Raw genomic sequence first — 17,100 nt, 5'->3', positions numbered from 1 at the left:
GGACTCTCTAGTACCCGCTACTGTGCCCAGCACACAGCAGGCATTCATTAAATGCTTATCGCTTAGAATTGAGGTGAACTGAATTCTTGGAAACCTCAGGTTCTTGGAGAACAACTCTGGCCCTGCCCGTGGGAGCGAGTCCTCAGCTGAGAGGGTCCCTCGGGCTCTAGCGGGTGCCCCAGAGCAGGGATGTGTGTGGGGGGGGGGGGCATTGGCCAGGGCCCAGCCCGGCACCTGAGGTCCCCTCAGCTGTTCCACCAGACCGCATGCCCCGCCTCCCACAAACGGCTGTGGGGGCAGCAGCTTGGGCAAGTTCCCCTTCCGCTTCCTCCTGCCTCCCGGCTGCTGCTGCTCCCCTGCGGGCCCTCGCCAGGCTCCCCACACCCCTGGTGCCTCCGAGTGCTCCTCGGGCTCCGCCGCCGCCTCCCAGGCCCCGGGCACGATGCAGGCCATCAAATGCGTGGTGGTGGGAGATGGGTAGGTACCTGGCTGAACTGCCTCGCAGCCCCTTCCAGGGAGCCCCGAGACCCTCCTGCACAGGTGTCCCTGGGGAAGCTCCCTTACCTGTAGGAGTCCTTGGGAGGCAGCCAGGAGGAGCAGTCCCTCCTCCCAGGAACCAGAGGGAGCCCCGGGTGGGCGGAGGACAGCCTCACTCTCTCTGGCCACCTCACCCTGGAAGCTTCCTGGGTGGAGGGTGGAGGATTGCGGGTGGGGGGCACCTAGGGCCCCCCGCCTGTGGGGTGCTTGGGCGGCTCTCCCACGGGGCCTAGGTCTTCAGCTCTGTGCATGTCGGTGGTGGGTGGGGAACCAGAAATCTGGTCCCCGTGCCCAGGCTGATCTGGGCCGTGGTCGCTGGCGCGGGCGCATGCTGCTGTGTGGCCTTGGGCAGGTCACAGCACCGCTCTGCACCTCAGCCCGGCCCCCTGGGAGCTGCCACCAGAGCCGATGGGGGTCCCGCAGGCATTTGGAGGGGCTGTCCTGCACAGAGTGTGTGCTCCATAAATGTCAGCACCCCCCAGCATCCCCCCCCCCCCGCAAGGGCTGCCCGGCTGGGAGGATGTGTGGGGGCTGGGGTGCAGAGCAGAAGGTGGGGGCAGGAGAGGCAGCGCTGAGGAAGGAGGGGAAGAACAGATGTGACTGTGGGGGTCAGTTTGGGACAGGCGGGGCGGAGGCACCTTCTCGGGGGTCAGATTTCAGCCCCCGTTTCCTCAGCTGTGAGAGGACAGGCCCAAATGCCAGCCTCTTGCGCCCCCCGGGGACCACAGCGTGTCAGGGTCCATCCAGCCCGCCGGAGCACCCTGGGGTTTTTCTGTAGGTGCGTCCCAGCCCCTCCCTCCCAGCACGCTCCTGCTGCACGGACCTCTTGCCCACCCTGCAGAGGGGCAGCTGGAGAGACACGGGCCTGTACTGGCCTGGGTCCAGGGTGGGGGGGCCGGCTCCCTCGGACTCTGACAGGTCCCCGGGGCGGGCCAGTGGAGCCGGCTGCCCTCAGCTGACTCTGAGGCACTGCTGGCCGTTATCTTCCCGCCCGCCCACTTCTGCTTTGTATCAGATCTGAGGAGGGGAGGGCGGAAGCCGAGGGCAACGTTCTAGTCATTCAAAGTTACCTTGCTGGCAGGCCCCGGGGAGGGCGGGGTGTGGGGGGGGGGACAGGGGGACAGAGCAGCCAGCTCCTCCAAACAGGAAGTGACGAAACAGGTGGAGCCGGGCGAGGGGGGCAGGGCTGGCCCTCTGGCTTCTACCTGTGCGCCCTCCCAGCCCAGCAGGCTGGGCAGACCGTGCAAACAGAGGGCGGTCGGTCACTGTTTATTTAGCACTTACTGTGCGCTGGGCCCTGCGCTTCACCACACCCTGTATGTTATCCCCCCACCGGCCCATCTTACAGAGGGAGAACCAAAGCTCGGAGACGTGGAATAATTTGCCCCAGGCCTCATGGGATTTGGGCCCAGGTCGCCCTGACTCCACCGCTCTGAGCTCTCAGCTGCTGGGCTGGGCTCGCGGTGAGGACTGACAAGCTGCGGAGGGCGGGTCTCCCCGCCAGCTGGAGGCGGGCCGCGCTGCCTGCGCTGGGCTTGGGTCGCCCATGGGCCTCGTCTAATTGGCTTCCGAGCACACTCCTCTGAGGACGGGCTCCTCCTACCCCTCGTCTCTGGATGGGGAAACTGAGGCATAGGGGGTTGACTGACTTGCCCACATTCCTGCCGCTGGCAGGGGGTGGCCCAGGCGCGTAGTGGTGGCAGAGCCCTGGTCAGGCACTGGGGGCCCCGCAGCATCATCCAGGTCAGGGCAGGTGGGGAGCTTTTCCGAAACACAGGTTCCTGGTTCCATGCCACGACCTCGGAGCTGTGTCCCTGGGTAGGACCTGAAGTCTGTTCTTTAACCAACGCCGCAGGTGGCTCTACGGCTCTCAGGCTTACAAGCATGGACACAGGGACCCTCAGCTGGGAAACTGAGGCCCAGAAGGGTGGGCCTGGTCTTTCCCGAGGACTGGGCTAGGCAACTGGGCAGGGCCCGTGACCGTGACCGTGACCGTGACCGATGCCCTCTGGAACTTCCTGTCTTTCAGAGCCGTGGGCAAAACCTGCCTTCTCATCAGCTACACGACCAACGCCTTCCCGGGAGAGTACATCCCCACCGTGTGAGTCTGCGTGTGGGCGGGGTGCTCGCGGGTGGGGAGACACGCATCGCCGGGCACGCCCCCTCTTCGGGCGCTTCTTGTGTGCTGGCCGTGGGGGGCGGGGCACTTGGGGGTCCAGCCACCGGGAGGCGCCCCGGCCAGTCTGCCTGCCAGAGCTGCCTAATGGTCTGGCTGGAGGGGCCCCCACCACGGTCGAGGTGCACTGCCAGCATGAGGGCTGAGGGTTCCTCACACGGACAGAGGCTGTGTCCAGGTGGGTGGGGGCTGCTGGAGGGGAGCAGGAGGGAGGTGGGGAGGGCTGGCCCTGGCAGAGCAGGGTGGGAGGAGGAGGAGAGGGCCCAGGGGGAGAAGGAGGAGGTCCTGGAGGGCGTCGATGGCCAGGGGCAGAGGTCACAGGACACCTGTGTGTGTGTGGGAGTGCGCGAGAGTTGGGGGAGAGGGCAGTGCCACCTGGAGGCCAATCAGAAGCCCGTCCTCCAGTCACACTTAGGGTCAGGGTTGTAGCAAAGTGTGGGCGTCAGACTCTGGGAGGGAAGGATGGGGGGGGAGGCACCAGCCCCTCCCCGCCCAGCCCCCTGGGGCCCCCATCACTCCCAGGACAGCCTCCCAGCTCTGCAGTTCGGAGTTCAAGGCTCTGGGTGGTCGTCTCTCACCCTTCCCTGCTGGCTTTGCGGCCCCTTTCGGTTCACCAAACGCTCCTGGGCATTTCCACCTCAGGGCCTTTGCCCCAGCTGCTTCCCCTGCCTGGGGTACCTGTCCTTCCCTCATCCACACAGCCGAGACCGCCAGGCCCATCTCCAGTGCCCCCTCCTCCAGGAAGCCTTTCTGCTCTAGCCGGGAGGGGCCTCTCACTCCCCAGGATGACTTCGCCGTCCCCCACTGTCTCAGCACAGCGTCTGCGCACAGTACAGTCCAGTCTACACTCGGTTTAGACACAGTGGGTGGGTTCTCAGGGGACCTGAACCGAATGCCACGGCTGCCATCTTTTCAGGGCCTGCCGTGTGCTGGCCTCCACAACATGTCACACATGTGTGACCTCATTCGATCCTCAGGGGAGCTGGGTGTTATACCAGGTCACTCATCCAGGTCACTCCTGGGCAGGCTGAGGCTCACAGCCACTAAGGGGCCCCGATTCCCCTCTACTGATACTTCTCCCTGGGGCCCGGGCCGGCCCCCGGCGGGAGGAGGGCCAGCAGCCAGGACAGGGCAGGGAGGGAGCCTCCCCGGGGAGGGAGCCTGGGTCCCCGACCCCCAGGCGGCTTGGTGCCAGCGCACACCTCTGCCCACGCCTGCCCTTACCTGCCCGTTCACCATGAATGCGTACCCGCACCTCCTGGTGCTGAGGGCGGGCTGGCTCTAGGCTGAGTGGGGAAGTGGGTGTGTCATTGGGTTCATGCGGCCCCTGCAGAAGGCCGTTGTCCCCAGCAGTGTGCTCCTGCCTCTGCCCGTCCCCGCTGGGCTGGAGGGGCCTTGCCCAGGGAACTTACGCCAGTCACTTCCTCCCTCTGAACCTCAGTGCCCCTTTCTCTAGAGGCGGGGGCTGGGCTGAGAGGCCCCCAGCTTGCTGCCTGGGTGCGTCCCCTGCACAGGGAGATGGGAGGTGTCCTCTCCAGTGGAGGGTGGCACGACCAGGGGCCAGCTGCTCCCAGCAACGTGGACAGACCGGCCCCTGGTGGAGCGGGTTGTCCCGGACAACCGTGCGGAAGGACAGACAGAATGGGCCCGACGAGGTCTGCCCTCCCAGGACTCGGGGACCAGGGCCGGCCTCATGGCGCCGTGTCTGCTGGGCAGCCACACAGGGCCCCGCGCCCGGGAAGGGCCGCACTTGCTTTAACGCCCGCGTGTCCTGGGCTCGGACTCTTAATTTCCAAATGAGGGCTCCCGTGCGTGCATTTTGCCCTGCGAAGTGGGTGACCAGTCCTGCCTGCCACCCTCCTTCGTCTTCCAGGGCAGCGTGGCTCAGCTCTGCACACGCCCCAGAGCGGCTCCTGCTGCAACCCGTGCGCCCCCGTGAGGGGGGACCGGTGGTACTGAGCCCTTGACACTGAAGCGTGGGGGCAGCTGCAAAGAGTTGGGGCTGGGGAAACAGGCACAGAGATAAGGGTCAGAGGAGCTCCTGGCGCTGGGGCCAGGACAGTTTGCTGGGGACAGGGAGGCACATGCCACCGCACAAACTCAGATAAGCGGGGAGCTGAGCTCGGCTGGCTCCCGGCAGCGGCGGGCGGGCGAGCAGCCCGGGGTCAGACCCCCGTTTCAGGTGAGGAGCCCGAAGCCCACTGGGCGCCGGGTGGGGGCACAGAGACGCGGCGGAAACGCGCTGCCCTCGGGTGGCCGTGGCGGAGGGATCTCCCCCGTCCACCACTCCTCCCCCCAGTCTTTCTCAAAGGGAAGCCCCGGTGAGCTTTCAAACGTGAAAATTAGGGGGAGCCACACTCCGCCTTAAATCCCTCTCATAGCTCCCCCTCACTGTTACAACGCGTCCCCCATGCGGGAGTTCAAAGCCCTGAATGCTGCCCCTCCTCCCGGCCCGTCCCAGGCACTCCCGCTTCCCACAAGCCTCTGCGCTTCCCCTTCCCACCACACGGTTCCCGGCTTGGCACGGGTATCACCTCCCTGACCCCGTGTCAAATGTGGCCCCTCCCTCCCGCTATCCCGCTTGATGGTCTTCACAGCCTGTCCTGACCTGCCTCCCCTGCTGGGATGGGAGCTCTGGGGGGTCAGGGCCCTGTCCTCAGCTGTCCCACCAGCTGCTAGAAGACCCGAACACGTTGCAGGCGGGTCACACTCCAGCCTGCCCTGAGAAGGTGCTGGAACCGGGGTGCCCCTTGCACCCGCCGCATTTTCCTCCTCCACTCCAGTGCAGGGTCCGGGCTGGGCTGGCAGCCCTGGGCAGGGCAGGAAGAGGCCACACAGACTCTGGGTGAAAACATCCCTGCTGTGTGCCCTTGGGCAGGTCACTCCCACTCTCTGAGTCTCAGTTTCCTCAAGTGTAAAGTGGGAGCAATGGCAACTCTCCACCTCCTGGGCCCGCTGTAAAGATCGAAGTATGAAGGGCCGGGAACAGAGCTCGGCCAGCACCCCTGGGCGCTCGGCAAACGTGAGCTCCCTGCACCCCCAGAGTTCGGAGGTAGCTCCCATCCCTGGCTCGAACTCCAATGAGTCCCCGGAGGGTCATGAGATCGCAGCGTTGCTTCCCACAGGCTCTGAGCTGGGTGGCAGGGCCAGCCCCGGCTCTGCCGCCGACCTCCTGCCTGGGCGCCTCAGTCTCCGCCCTGGAAATGGGAGAAGCCCTGCCCCTGTCACTCCCTGAGACAAGGGGACCGCTGGGAGCTGCAGGCCACTGATGAGTCCCTGTGGCAGTCCCTCGGGCTCTGGCCAATGCTCCTCTGGGGACGGCCCAGGGAAGGGTGTGTAGGGACAGTGGACATGAGATTACTCGGCTTCTCAGCACCTCCCTGTGGGGTGGCTTAAATGTGCCCTGTCTTTTTGGGTCCCCAGTGGCCCCAAGAGACAGGGCTTTTTTTCACAGCAAAGGAAGTGAGGCTCAGAGACCCTCACTGACTCACCCAGGGTCACACAGCCGGGACACGGCTTCACGAGGAACTCTCTGCTCCCTCCCACCTCTGGGTGACTGACCCCAGGTGACTGTCCCTGGGTTCACTAATGGGTGTCGGGGGAGGACCAGAGTTCAAGTCCCAGCTCCCGTACTCATGATCTGGCTGGTCTTGAAAGACACAACTTCTCGGGGCCTCAGTTTCCTCCTCTGTCTGATGGGAGTCACTTGAGGTCCTAGCGTCTCAGGTCACGTGGGCCTTCCAGACCCAACGCATGAAGGCCCCTCGCCCTCTGCCGGGCCCCGGAGTAGGTGCTCGGTGCTGCTGCAGGCCCCAGGTCCTGGCCACAGCTCCTGAGTCCCTGGAGGGGGGGGGGGGGGGGGGTCCAGAGAAGACAGACACCTTTGGCTCTAGAATTTGGGAGGCTTCGGGGCACCAGAGTTTCAGACGGGGCGTTAGAGGAGAAAGTGTCCCCAAACCCCAAGCTTATCCTAAAGGAAGGTTTCTTGTGGAGCCAAAGACAATGCAGGTTTTTTTTTCCCATCATGCCCAGTGGAGTGTCCCTGGACCTGAAATCCCATGGCGGCATGGGTGGTGCCCAGAGTAGGTACACAGAGCACCTACTATGTGCAAAGGCAATACTGGCCTCAGGGTGCAGTGAGGACCAAGCCAGGCTTGGTGTCTGCTTTTGGGGGTGCTGAGTTCCCCACAGCTTGCTGGGGTGGGACCCCAGCTCGGCTGAGAGTCAGGAAAGGCTTCCTGGAGGAGGTGCCATTGGGATAAGCCTGGAGGAGGGACTGTGCAAGATTCAGCCACGCAGCGGGAGGAGAACTAGGAAGTCAGGGGTGTGTGTGCGGGAGCTTCCCAGGCCGGAGGGAGCAGGGCCACCCGAGCGACTGAGAGGTGAGCAGGCGCACTCTCCAGGGCCAACTGAGCACAGTGTGTTAAAATCCTCAGGCTGGCAGTTTGTATTTATTTTTTGGTATGCGTGGTCTTTCCCAGGACAGGCGTCTTCAGAACGACTCTGAAGAGTCAGGGCTTCTGCAGCCCGTCACCGAATAGCATTCTGGGAGGGCTTCATGGAGGAGGGGACATCCCGAGGGCTTCCGTTCAGTTTGCTTTAGTTCTGTTCCACCTGCATCTGGCCTTGCTGCCAGGCCTGAGGCCGCAGAGCTGGAGCAGGCGTGGGCCCCGCCCACACGGTGGGACAGAGGCGCCCGAAGTGTCTGCTCATGGTCAAGGCAAAGCGGGTGCCTGTGGGAGGGAATGACGAACTCTGTCCAGGCGGGGGGCAGGGAAGGAGGGGGGTACAGAGGTTTCCCCACAAAGGAGGAGTGGCCTGGGCAAGGTTTTGAAGCATGAATAGGAGATAAGGGCGAAAGCAGGTGGAAGTGTATCCCATCCGGGGAGAGAGGTGCGGACAGGACCAGACGCCTGGGGAGTGTGGGTGGGAGTATTTGCACCAGGACAGGTGAGCAGGCCACTCCAGGCTGGGGACACAGCGTGAACCAGTGCGGGGAGGCTGGCAGCATGAGCCCGGCCTGGGGGACGGCCGGGCTGGTCAGGAGGAGCAGGAAGAGAAAGGAGAGGAGCCTGAGGCCTCAGTGGGCCCAGTCAGGAGACAGCGGCCTGTGTGGGTGACCCCAGTGGAGAGAGACCAGGGGTGTCTCTGGCCCTCAGGGACAGGGCAGGGAGCATCCGTGGAAGCCCAGGTGTGGCCCGAGTCAGTGGGCACTCACGTCTCACCTAGTTCGGTCGCTCACTGGCTGTGTGGCCTAGAGCAAGTCGCTAGACCTCTCTGATCCCGGTTTTCTCTTCACGGCATGAGGAGCCAGCTCCTTCTACTCAGGGATGTGTGTTGTGATACATACTGTTGAACTGAACCATTTTTTAAAAGGCTGGCAGCTCGTTTCCCTGCCCTGGAGGCCTCTCTGCTGTCAGCTGGCGGGGAGAGGCCGGCAATTGTTGCCGACACCTGCATCGTCCCTTTGGCAAGTGGCTTTCCCCCAAACCTCCCGTGACCAACAGCTTCCGGTGTTCCCTCAGGGTGGGTTGGGAAATCAGGGAAGGAACACCCCAGGACATCCCTCTGTCAGCGGAAGATGGGGATGGCGGGTAATAATACCCTAGCTCCCTGCCACCTCTGGGGGGAGGGGGCACCCCGAGCACGGTCCCTGCAGTGTCCCAGGTGGCCCCAGCTGGCCCCAGCCCCAGTCACCCGCAATAGTTACAGGTCCCTCACTTGCCCTGTGCCTGCTGCTGCCCCTTCCCCGTCTCCTCCCCTCTGACCTCCTGTAAGTGTCCGGGCTCACGTCCCCAATAAACCACTTGTACCACATCCTTGTCTCGGGGTTTCCTTCTGAGGTTACCCAGCCTGAGGCGGGGATAAACCCTAGGGCAGCAAGTCCTGGGTGACCGGCCTCAGTGGCCGGCACAGGAGGTGAGTGAATTTATTCTGATGCAACGTATGGGGAATATTATGCAGCCTTGAAAAAGCACCTCTCCAAAGGATAGGTGAGAGCAGGAACGTGATTGAGAAAATGTTCCCCCCTTTATGCTTACCCGAGTTTAAAATCCTTTAGGTTGTGAGTCAGTCGTGAAAAAAAAGAGGAAACCCACTTCACTGCAGAGCGCTGTGTGCCTCTGGTCCGCTTGCAGGCCCTCTCTGGGTCTCAGCCTCCACCTGGACCCCACGCGGGGCCGGACCGGAGGGCCCTGGGCTCCAGGCTGCTGGCTGACCCTTCTGTCTCGCCTTCTCCCCACAGGTTTGACAACTACTCCGCCAACGTGATGGTGGACAGCAAGCCCGTGAACCTGGGGCTGTGGGACACGGCCGGGCAGGAGGACTATGACCGCCTCCGGCCACTCTCCTATCCGCAGACAGTGAGTGCCCACCCCGTTCCCCGGCCGGCTGGCCTCTGCTCGCCTCGTTCCCTCCGCCTGCGGCGGCCGTGGGCCAGCCCGGCCTGGTGAACCCTGACCCCCGCCCCCTCAGGGCCCAGCCTGAGGACGCTGCCGCATCCTCTGCAGACACAGCCAGGGACTCCTCCCTCTGCCCTCAGCCCTCCCCGAGTCCCCAGTCTCCACTCTGCCCTCTTCCCGTCCGTCCCCCCCACCATGGGCTCCGGGACCACCTGGCTCCCTGCAGGTGGGGCAGGCAGACCCAGCATGGGCCTTTAACTGGGAGCCCAGGGCAGTGAGCCCCAGGTGTGCTGCGTGAGGAGCGAAGAGAGGGAGAAAGCCTGCAGGTGGCTCTGCGGTTGCTGGGCAGCCACCACTTCCCCCCTGACCCCCCACCCTTGACCTCCCCTCCGGCTGTGGCAGGGCTGGGGCTGGTGACCAGAGAGCGGGGTAGTGAGTACGGATTCTGGAGCTCCAGACAGCAGACCTGTAAACCTTGGTGGCCTCACTCTTCCCGTCTGCGGAATGGGGGCAGCAGCCCTGCAGTAGGCTGCTGTGTGAGGACGAATCACCAAGGACAGACCCTGGCCTTTGGGGAGTGCTGGGTGAACTAGCAGCCGCCTGGTGGTGGGCGGGCGGGCACCCTTGCCCCCCCCACCCAGTGTCCCCGGGACTCCACTGCTCAGTGCTGCCAGGCACGGGGTGGGGGGGCACAGGTGGGAGGTACCTGGGCCTCCCCTCACAGGTGACCCCCGCCTGCTCTGTCCCCAGGACGTCTTCCTCATCTGTTTCTCCCTCGTCAGTCCAGCTTCCTATGAGAACGTCCGTGCCAAGGTGAGCAGGGCTGAGCAGCACCCGGGGGGCTGGGGGGCTGGGGGGCTGGGGAGCAGGTAACCCTGGGAAGAGGAAGGGGGGACCGGCAACTTGGCCCCTGTCTCTGGGGCAGCAGAGGGTATGAGTAGAGAGGGTCCCAGTGCCACCCAGGGCTGGGGTGACCCCGGGGATGAGACTCAGAAGGCGTCTCCGAGGGGGCTGGGAGTGTAGCTTCATTCTCTGCCCTCTCTCCTCCCCGCACACCCTCATGCCTGCCTCTGGCCTCTGCACAAAGCCACGCCTCCCCTTTTCCTGCGACCTCGCGCCTCCTCCCCACACAACCTCACCCTGCTTCTCGCAACCTCGTGCCCACCTCTTACCTTCTCAGCCCCGGGGCCCCTCTCCCCCCCCCCACTCTCACTTCCTGCACAAACACGTGCCCTCTCTCTGCAACCCCCCACCCAGTGGTTTCCCGAGGTGCGGCACCACTGCCCCAGCACGCCCATCATCCTGGTGGGCACCAAGCTGGACCTGCGGGACGACAAGGACACCATCGAGCGGCTGAAGGAGAAGAAACTGGCGCCTATCACCTACCCGCAGGGCTTGGCGCTGGCCAAGGAGATTGGTATGGGGCTCGGGCTCGGAGAGGGCAGCCCGGTGCAAGGGGAGCCCCAGCGCAGCCACTGCTCGTCACAAATATGGGCTCGGGGGCCCGGCTGCGCGGTTCAAATCCTGGCTGTGTCGTGGACTGGCTGTGTGACCCTGGGCCGACCATTTAGCGTCTCTGTGCCTGTTTCCTCGTCAGGCAGACCCGGCCGTAGTCGTGGTTCTGGGCAGCTGAGAGAGTTAGATGAATTAATGCACGTGAGGCCCCGAGCTCAGCGCCCGCACGTGGGAGGCGGGCTGTGTTCGCTGTTATTGGTGGCAGTGCGACCCATGATCAGACCTGGAAACAAAGTGTGTCTGGCAGAGACAGAAGCAGGGATGGGGTGGGCCGTGCTGCGGCTGCTTCGGGGACAAGCAGCCAAGTCGGGTCTGGGTTTTCCAGGAAGGCTTCCTGGAGGAGGTGCTTGTGCCTTGGGTCTGAGGTGCGAGGGGCTCCCTTCCATCCTCTCCCCACCCGCCCCCTGTGCCCGGACCTCTCAGCCCAACTCCTCTCCGCCCCACCCCTCATCACCACACCAGAGAAGTGAAGTGACTTTTAAAGGTCACAGAGCTAGTAGGTGGCAGAACGGGGATTAGAACTCAGGGTGGCAAATGGCTGGCTTGGGGCGTGCTCGGCGGCCCCGGGCAGCCTGCCTGAGACAGGTGGTGACTGACGGGGCTGGTCTCCTTCATGGTGTCGAGACCTGCTGTCCCTGGTCGGCTCTGACCCGCCTACAGACCCTGGGCCACCAGCAGGTTTGGCCACTGTGAGGAGTGACCCCACTGCCCAGGACGCTCCGCCTGGCCACGGGGTCCTTCAGGCCCAGAGTTTGGTGGCCCCTGCATCAGTCGGGCCTCCACACCCCACCCCCGCCCCTGCCCCTGCCCCACCGCTCTTCCTTCCGCCGGAACTGGGAGGGCCCTGGGGACTCACATCTCTTCACAGGAAGAGAAACCGCAGCTGCCACCGCCCCCTCCCTGTGACTAGCCCTGTGACAAGCCCTGTGACATGGCCACCTTCCCTCAGGGACCTCAAGATGCTGCTTAAGCCCTAGGTCCCGTGCCCTGTGCCCCGTGTGGGGGGCTCCGGCTCCTGGGCCTGCGGGTTCTCCCTCCCAAGTGTCAGGGACTGCAGCCCTGCCTTCGCTTCTTCTGGGCCGGCCTGGCGCCCCAGACTCCTTCCCCCAGACTGACTCTCCAGCCTACAGGCAACCATTCCCCTTCTCAGCCACGCGCTTTGGGACTGGAAGGGGCAGGAAGGTCCGGGTGCTGGCCCTGGCCCTGGCCTGACTGTGTGTGTGACCCAGAGCCAGTGGCGCCTCCCTGGGCCTCCATCTCCCCACCTGCACGAGGCCGCCTACGGACCCCCCAAAGTTCCTTCTCCTCTATAAGTAGATGACCTGGTGGCCCTGTTTCGGCCTCTAGCTAACCCCTCCTGGAGCTGATCCCAGATGGGAGGGTGGGGGGCAGGGGCAGGGATTTTGAACTTGTCTTGGAGCTGCCTAGGCCCATGGGGTGGAGGCCCGGTGGGGGGTTGGGGGTGGGGGGTAGCTGCTGAGCTGATGAGGAGGCCTCGGCCCACCCAGCCCCCTCCCCAGCCCTGGAGTAGGCAGCTGCAGGGGCAGCCCAGGCCCAGCTGATAATCACCGCTCACGTGTCAGGAGCCCTGGGGCTTGGTGAGGGGTGAGGGGTGGGGGGGATGGTGTGCGTTCTCCCTCTTCCTTCTCAGAGCAGCTTCGAAGGGGGGCTTCTTGAGGAAGGGATTTGTGGTCGCCTCACTTTGGTGAAACTGTTGGGGTTGTAGCGGACGTGGAACAGACACGGGCTCCTTCCAGAAGGCCATGGAACACTGGCCCTGGGAGCAGGGACTCAGCCTGCCCTTGTGGCCATCTGGGCCCCGGCTCCAGCCCTGAGAGGTCACGTGGGAGGAGGCCTGGCCCCTCCTGGGGGGAAGGAGGGGCTCTCCAAGTCCCTCTCCTCCTGCTGAGGGCCCCCAGGGCCCCCATGGCGACATGTGACATTGGACAAATGACCTCACCTCTAGGAGCCTCAATTTCCTTATCTTTAAAATGGGACGATGCTGAGGCATGGCCAGGTGACACTTGGAATGACCTGGTGAGGGGACCTGGAGTGCTCGGGCCGCATGGGGGAAGTGCGGAGGCAGGAAAGCGGCTAAGTTCTGGGAGAAACTGAGGCACAGGGAGGTTCGGTCACTAGCTTGAGACCTTTCCTTCCTAGAAAGGTATCAAAATTCCTGCCTCCCTTCCACAGAGTAAGGGCTTCTGTGTCCAAAAAAACAAAAGGCACAGGCCTGCTCTTGTGGGTCGGAACCCCTCCCACTGGCGTCAGGAGAAAACAGGCACAGGGGGTCGGTTCCCTGCTGAGTGACACAGCCCGGGGGGGCCCCCACAGCCTGGCGTGGCTGTGTGTCTCGGGAGGGGGTTTGGCCCCGGACCCTCCCCTGACCTAGGTCTCTGCCCGCTTGCTGCCACGCCCCAGATTCGGTGAAGTACTTGGAGTGCTCGGCCCTCACCCAGCGAGGCCTCAAGACCGTCTTTGACGAGGCGATCCGGGCGGTCCTCTGTCCCCAGCCCACGCGGCCGCAGAAGCGCCCCTGCAGCATCCTCTAGGGGTAAGAGCCCCGCCCTCACCGCTTCAGGACCTTCCCCCCCTTCCTCCCCTCCCCTCCCCGCTGCCACTCAGCAGGCTCTGGCTGGCAGTGGCCCTGGGCTTCACTGGGAGTGGCACTTAGACCAGGACAGAAGGGGAGAGGCGAGTAGCCTCAGTCTCCCCATTTGCCTGAGCCAGTGCAGCCGAGTGGGCCCAGGTCCCGGAAGGAAGCTCCAAGGTATGAGCAAATGCCAGGTGACCCGAGCCAAGGTGCATGCATCCCTGACTCCGACTCTGCCCTCCCTGCAGCAGAGTGGGAAGGTCAGGGGTCCCTGTGCCGCAGCCCCTGCCTCCCCCCCCCCCCCCGGGGAGCCCAGTCCAGCCAGGGAGACCCAGCACTCCCACGGGGCGGGGGCGGGGAGGACAGAGCTGTGAGGTTACTGGGGCCAAAGAGGCTGGAGAGGACCTGGAGTGCAGGCAGAGCAGGCTGGGCAGTTCTGATGGGAGGGGCGACCTTGAACAACAGCTGGGAGTTGGGTCCACAGCCATGCCACCCTGGACTCGCCCGGTCTTGTCTGATCTGAAAAGCTAAGCAGGGTGGGGCCTGGTCAGCACTTGCATGGGAAACAGCTGGGAGCTGGGAATGAGCTGAGAGCCAGGACAGCGGTGAGCTGGCTGCGGATCCTGCCTGTCCCCCGATTCTCACCCCCTGCCTGTTTCCCTTCCTCCCAGGTGGTCCCAGTCCTCCCAGCCAGACGGTTTGGACCCGCCAGGGCCCCCACCCAAAGCCCAAGGGCACCCTGGCGGCCACGCTGTCCCCTCCTGTGGCGTGTCTTAGCAGCTGGCTGCAGAGCTTGGCTGACCGTCTTCTCTGTGCTGGAGGCCCCCTGGGGCCTGAAGGTGTGAATCTTTAGGTGCTGCATCCCGATCCCTCATGCTCCTGCCCAGGGCCCCAGGGGAGCCCCAGGACCCGACAAGCCACCCCTGCATTACTGCCGGCAGCACCAGCACCGCACACGGCAGCATCTGCCCATAACCCCAGTCCCGCCTGAGCCGGACTCTCCTCCGGAAACTTGGGGCCAGCAGTTGCCAGCCGCTATGCGTGCGTCTTCAGGGACAGGCCTCCCCCTCTCTCCCGAGGCGGCCCACTCCAACGGTGGGGGTCCGCCTGCCTGAAAGTTCTACGGAGCTCCAAAGAGGGTCTCGGAAGTTACGTCGTCCCTCTGGTCTCCGTGCTCCTTCTGAGGCAACACACAACAAATCAGGTTTTCTGAAACCTCTGCGGGCATCTGCGCAGCCAACCCGAAGCCTGGCTCCAGCTGACTCCTGCCGTCTCTCGAGGCTCTCTGCTCCGCTCACAGGTCCCTGCGCTGCATTCACCTGTGAGAGCCTTGAAACTTTCAGACCCTGCCAGTCAGGACTTCCGCTATTGCAAATAGAAAACCCAGTTCAACTGCTTAAGTAGAAAATAAAGGTGTTGATTCAAGTTTGGAAATATCGTGACTTCACGTGCAGCGTGATCGCGGGGCCTCAGGTGACGTCTCCAGGGCCCCCTTTCCTGCCCCTCTTTGCCTTGCCCTCTGCTGTCTGGTTCGTTCTCGGGAAGGTGACTCTCGGGGCTTCATCCTTCGGGGTGCAAGGTCAGCAAAACAGAGCAAGAGTTTGCCGCGGGCAAGGTTCTGATTAAGATTCACTCTGATTGGACCAGCTTAGGCCTTGCGTCGGCTTGTCTACCAATCATAGTTGGTAGGGAGCTGCTGTGCTCTGATTGGCTGGGCCTGGACCACTTGCCAGCTGGACTGAGGAGTCCAGACCACAGGCATCAGGGTGGAGGGGATGCTCCCCAAATGGACACTGAGGGCCTTGCTGGCATTGGGGGATATGGGTGTCAGGCAGCTAGAAACCTGCACCCACTACTACTGGAGGCCACAGGAAGGTGTCCCGACAACGTAAGGAAGCAATGCCAGTCCCAGCAGTCACTAAGCGAAGGTGAATTTCTTTAAAAGGCAGGTGGAGCGGTTTCAGGCCTCAAGTTCATCCATAAAGCACAGTGGCGCCTGGGATGGAGTTGGTCACCGTGGTGTTCACCAAATCACAAATGCCAGGCTTGCCACTCCTGTGCACAATCCTGTGTCTTTGTCTGAACTTCACCCATTCGTTCAGTTACGGAGCACCCTGTGCTGGGTCCTGTTCTGGGTTGGGGGCGGGGGAACCACCCAGGTGCAGGGATCCAGGTGCACACACGTGTTTCTGACACAATTAGATGATACCCTAGAGAGGCTAAAATAAAGGAATAAAAAAAGCAGTAGAAAGCCCCACCGGGACAGCTCAGAAGTCCCCAGTTCCCGGCCGGTGAATTGCTTCGAGTTTCTGTTTTCTTCTCTCCGGGAGCTCCCAGACACCCCCAATGTCCCCCAAGTCCTGAAGTTCCCAGGCTGGGCTCTTTCGGTCACTGGCCTCCCAAGAGCCTTGCCCTCTAGAAAGGAACCGGGTGCAGGGGGAAACCCCCAGCTCTGTTAGTTTCAACTCAGAGGAGCCGCTGCTTCTAAAGTGACTTCTCTATGAAACAAACAGAAACCCACACGGAGACTCGTGCACCCCAGGAACACAGGGCAGCAGGTGAGAACCCACACCCGAAACTTCAGTGTCTATAAGTGCACACAGCACCCCCTCTCGTGGGCCAGAGTCTGAGGGGGCTCTCCTTCTGCCTCCCGCTCTTCCTGGGGCCTCTGGAGCCAGCCCTGTCTGTCTGCCCAGTCCCCTGCCTCCCTCCCCCACTCCTCCCCCATTCACACCTCTCTCCGATGGAGTGAACTCACTTCCTCAAAGCCACCTTGGCCACACCCGGCCTCTGCCTCTGCCTCTGCTCCCGCATTCACACCTCTGCCTCCAGACCAGACCGAACTTTCATTTCCTCAAAGCCACATTCTTTAACCCCAGGCCTTTGGGCAGCTGAGCTGGTGCCCTTGCCTCGAATGATTTCCTCTGCTCCTCAAACTCCCCTGCATGCCAAGGGTGGGCTTCCTTCCCTGAGCCCGCCCCAGTGGGCACAATCGTTGCTTTTCTCCGGTAACGTCAGTAAATTAATTCTCTCACCAGTGTGGGGTCTCACCTGACACATATCGTCTCATTGCATCCTCCTGTTGGCCTTCCAAGGTAGGTACTAGCAGCTCTTTTTGTGCAGAGGAGGACAGGGCGCCAGGATTAGAGCTTGCCTACCCCACCGAGACAAACCCTCTACTTTTCCACTCTCTGGCACTGCGCCCATCCTCCGTGCTCTCAGAGTCCTAGTTTTGTGCAGAGTGGCGATGTACCTAACCCCCCGACAAAACTACTTGTTTTCCCAGCCTGCTTTGCAGCTGGGGTTCCAAGATCATGCAGTTCTGGCTAACAAGATATAAATAAAAATCATCTGGAGAGCTGGCATCTGTGAAAGGTTTTTGTCTCCTTCCTTAAAAAGTGGTAGACCCTGCTGACACTGCCCTTGGTCCTGTCCCCTTCCCTGCCTTGAATAGTGATGAGATGTCTGGAGCTGCAGCAGCCTTCTTGCAAACTCGGAGCCAGCACTATGAAGACACACGCTAACATGCTAAGAACAGAGGAGCAGAAAGATAAAAATACCTGGATTTTTGACCACTTTTGTAGGCAGCTGAACCAATGCCAGTGGCCCCCTTATCATGGGATCAAAAGGAAAATGAAACTGCCCACTTGTTTCCTCACCGTTGGCCAGGCCTTGTGTTACTCTGAGCTGATGGCATTTGCAACTGAGGTCTCGGGACTTCTAGCTCCGTGCCCTTCTTTCCACTGTGTGATGGTGCTTAGCAGGCCCTGAAACACGGGGTGAATCACTTGTTTTTGCTCTAGAAGGCTGAGAACTGGGGGCCCTTTAGATAGGAAAGAGAAACCTGTTTTGAAACAGGAAGAGCTGCTGGTTGTGGG

The 17,100-nt window shown here is 62.8% G+C and overlaps 1 protein-coding gene across 1 annotated transcript; it reads left to right on the top strand.

Annotated features, from left to right (window-relative positions):
• Positions 1-321: 321 nt before the first annotated feature.
• Positions 322-14,656, top strand: RAC2 (Rac family small GTPase 2). Its single transcript, XM_028532438.2, has 7 exons — positions 322-477; positions 2,567-2,638; positions 8,958-9,075; positions 9,865-9,927; positions 10,372-10,531; positions 13,051-13,183; positions 13,894-14,656. The coding sequence occupies exons 1-6, from the start codon at positions 443-445 to the stop codon at positions 13,179-13,181; spliced, it is 579 nt and encodes a 192-aa protein (XP_028388239.1). The 5' UTR covers positions 322-442; the 3' UTR covers positions 13,182-13,183; positions 13,894-14,656.
• The last annotated feature ends 2,444 nt before the right edge of the window (positions 14,657-17,100 follow it).

This window comes from Phyllostomus discolor, chromosome 2 (genome assembly GCF_004126475.2).
Source record: "Phyllostomus discolor isolate MPI-MPIP mPhyDis1 chromosome 2, mPhyDis1.pri.v3, whole genome shotgun sequence".
Classification (NCBI taxonomy): domain Eukaryota; kingdom Metazoa; phylum Chordata; class Mammalia; order Chiroptera; family Phyllostomidae; genus Phyllostomus; species Phyllostomus discolor.
The sequence above is the reverse complement of the archived record's forward strand: the minus strand, read 5'-3'. Positions and strand labels throughout refer to the sequence as shown.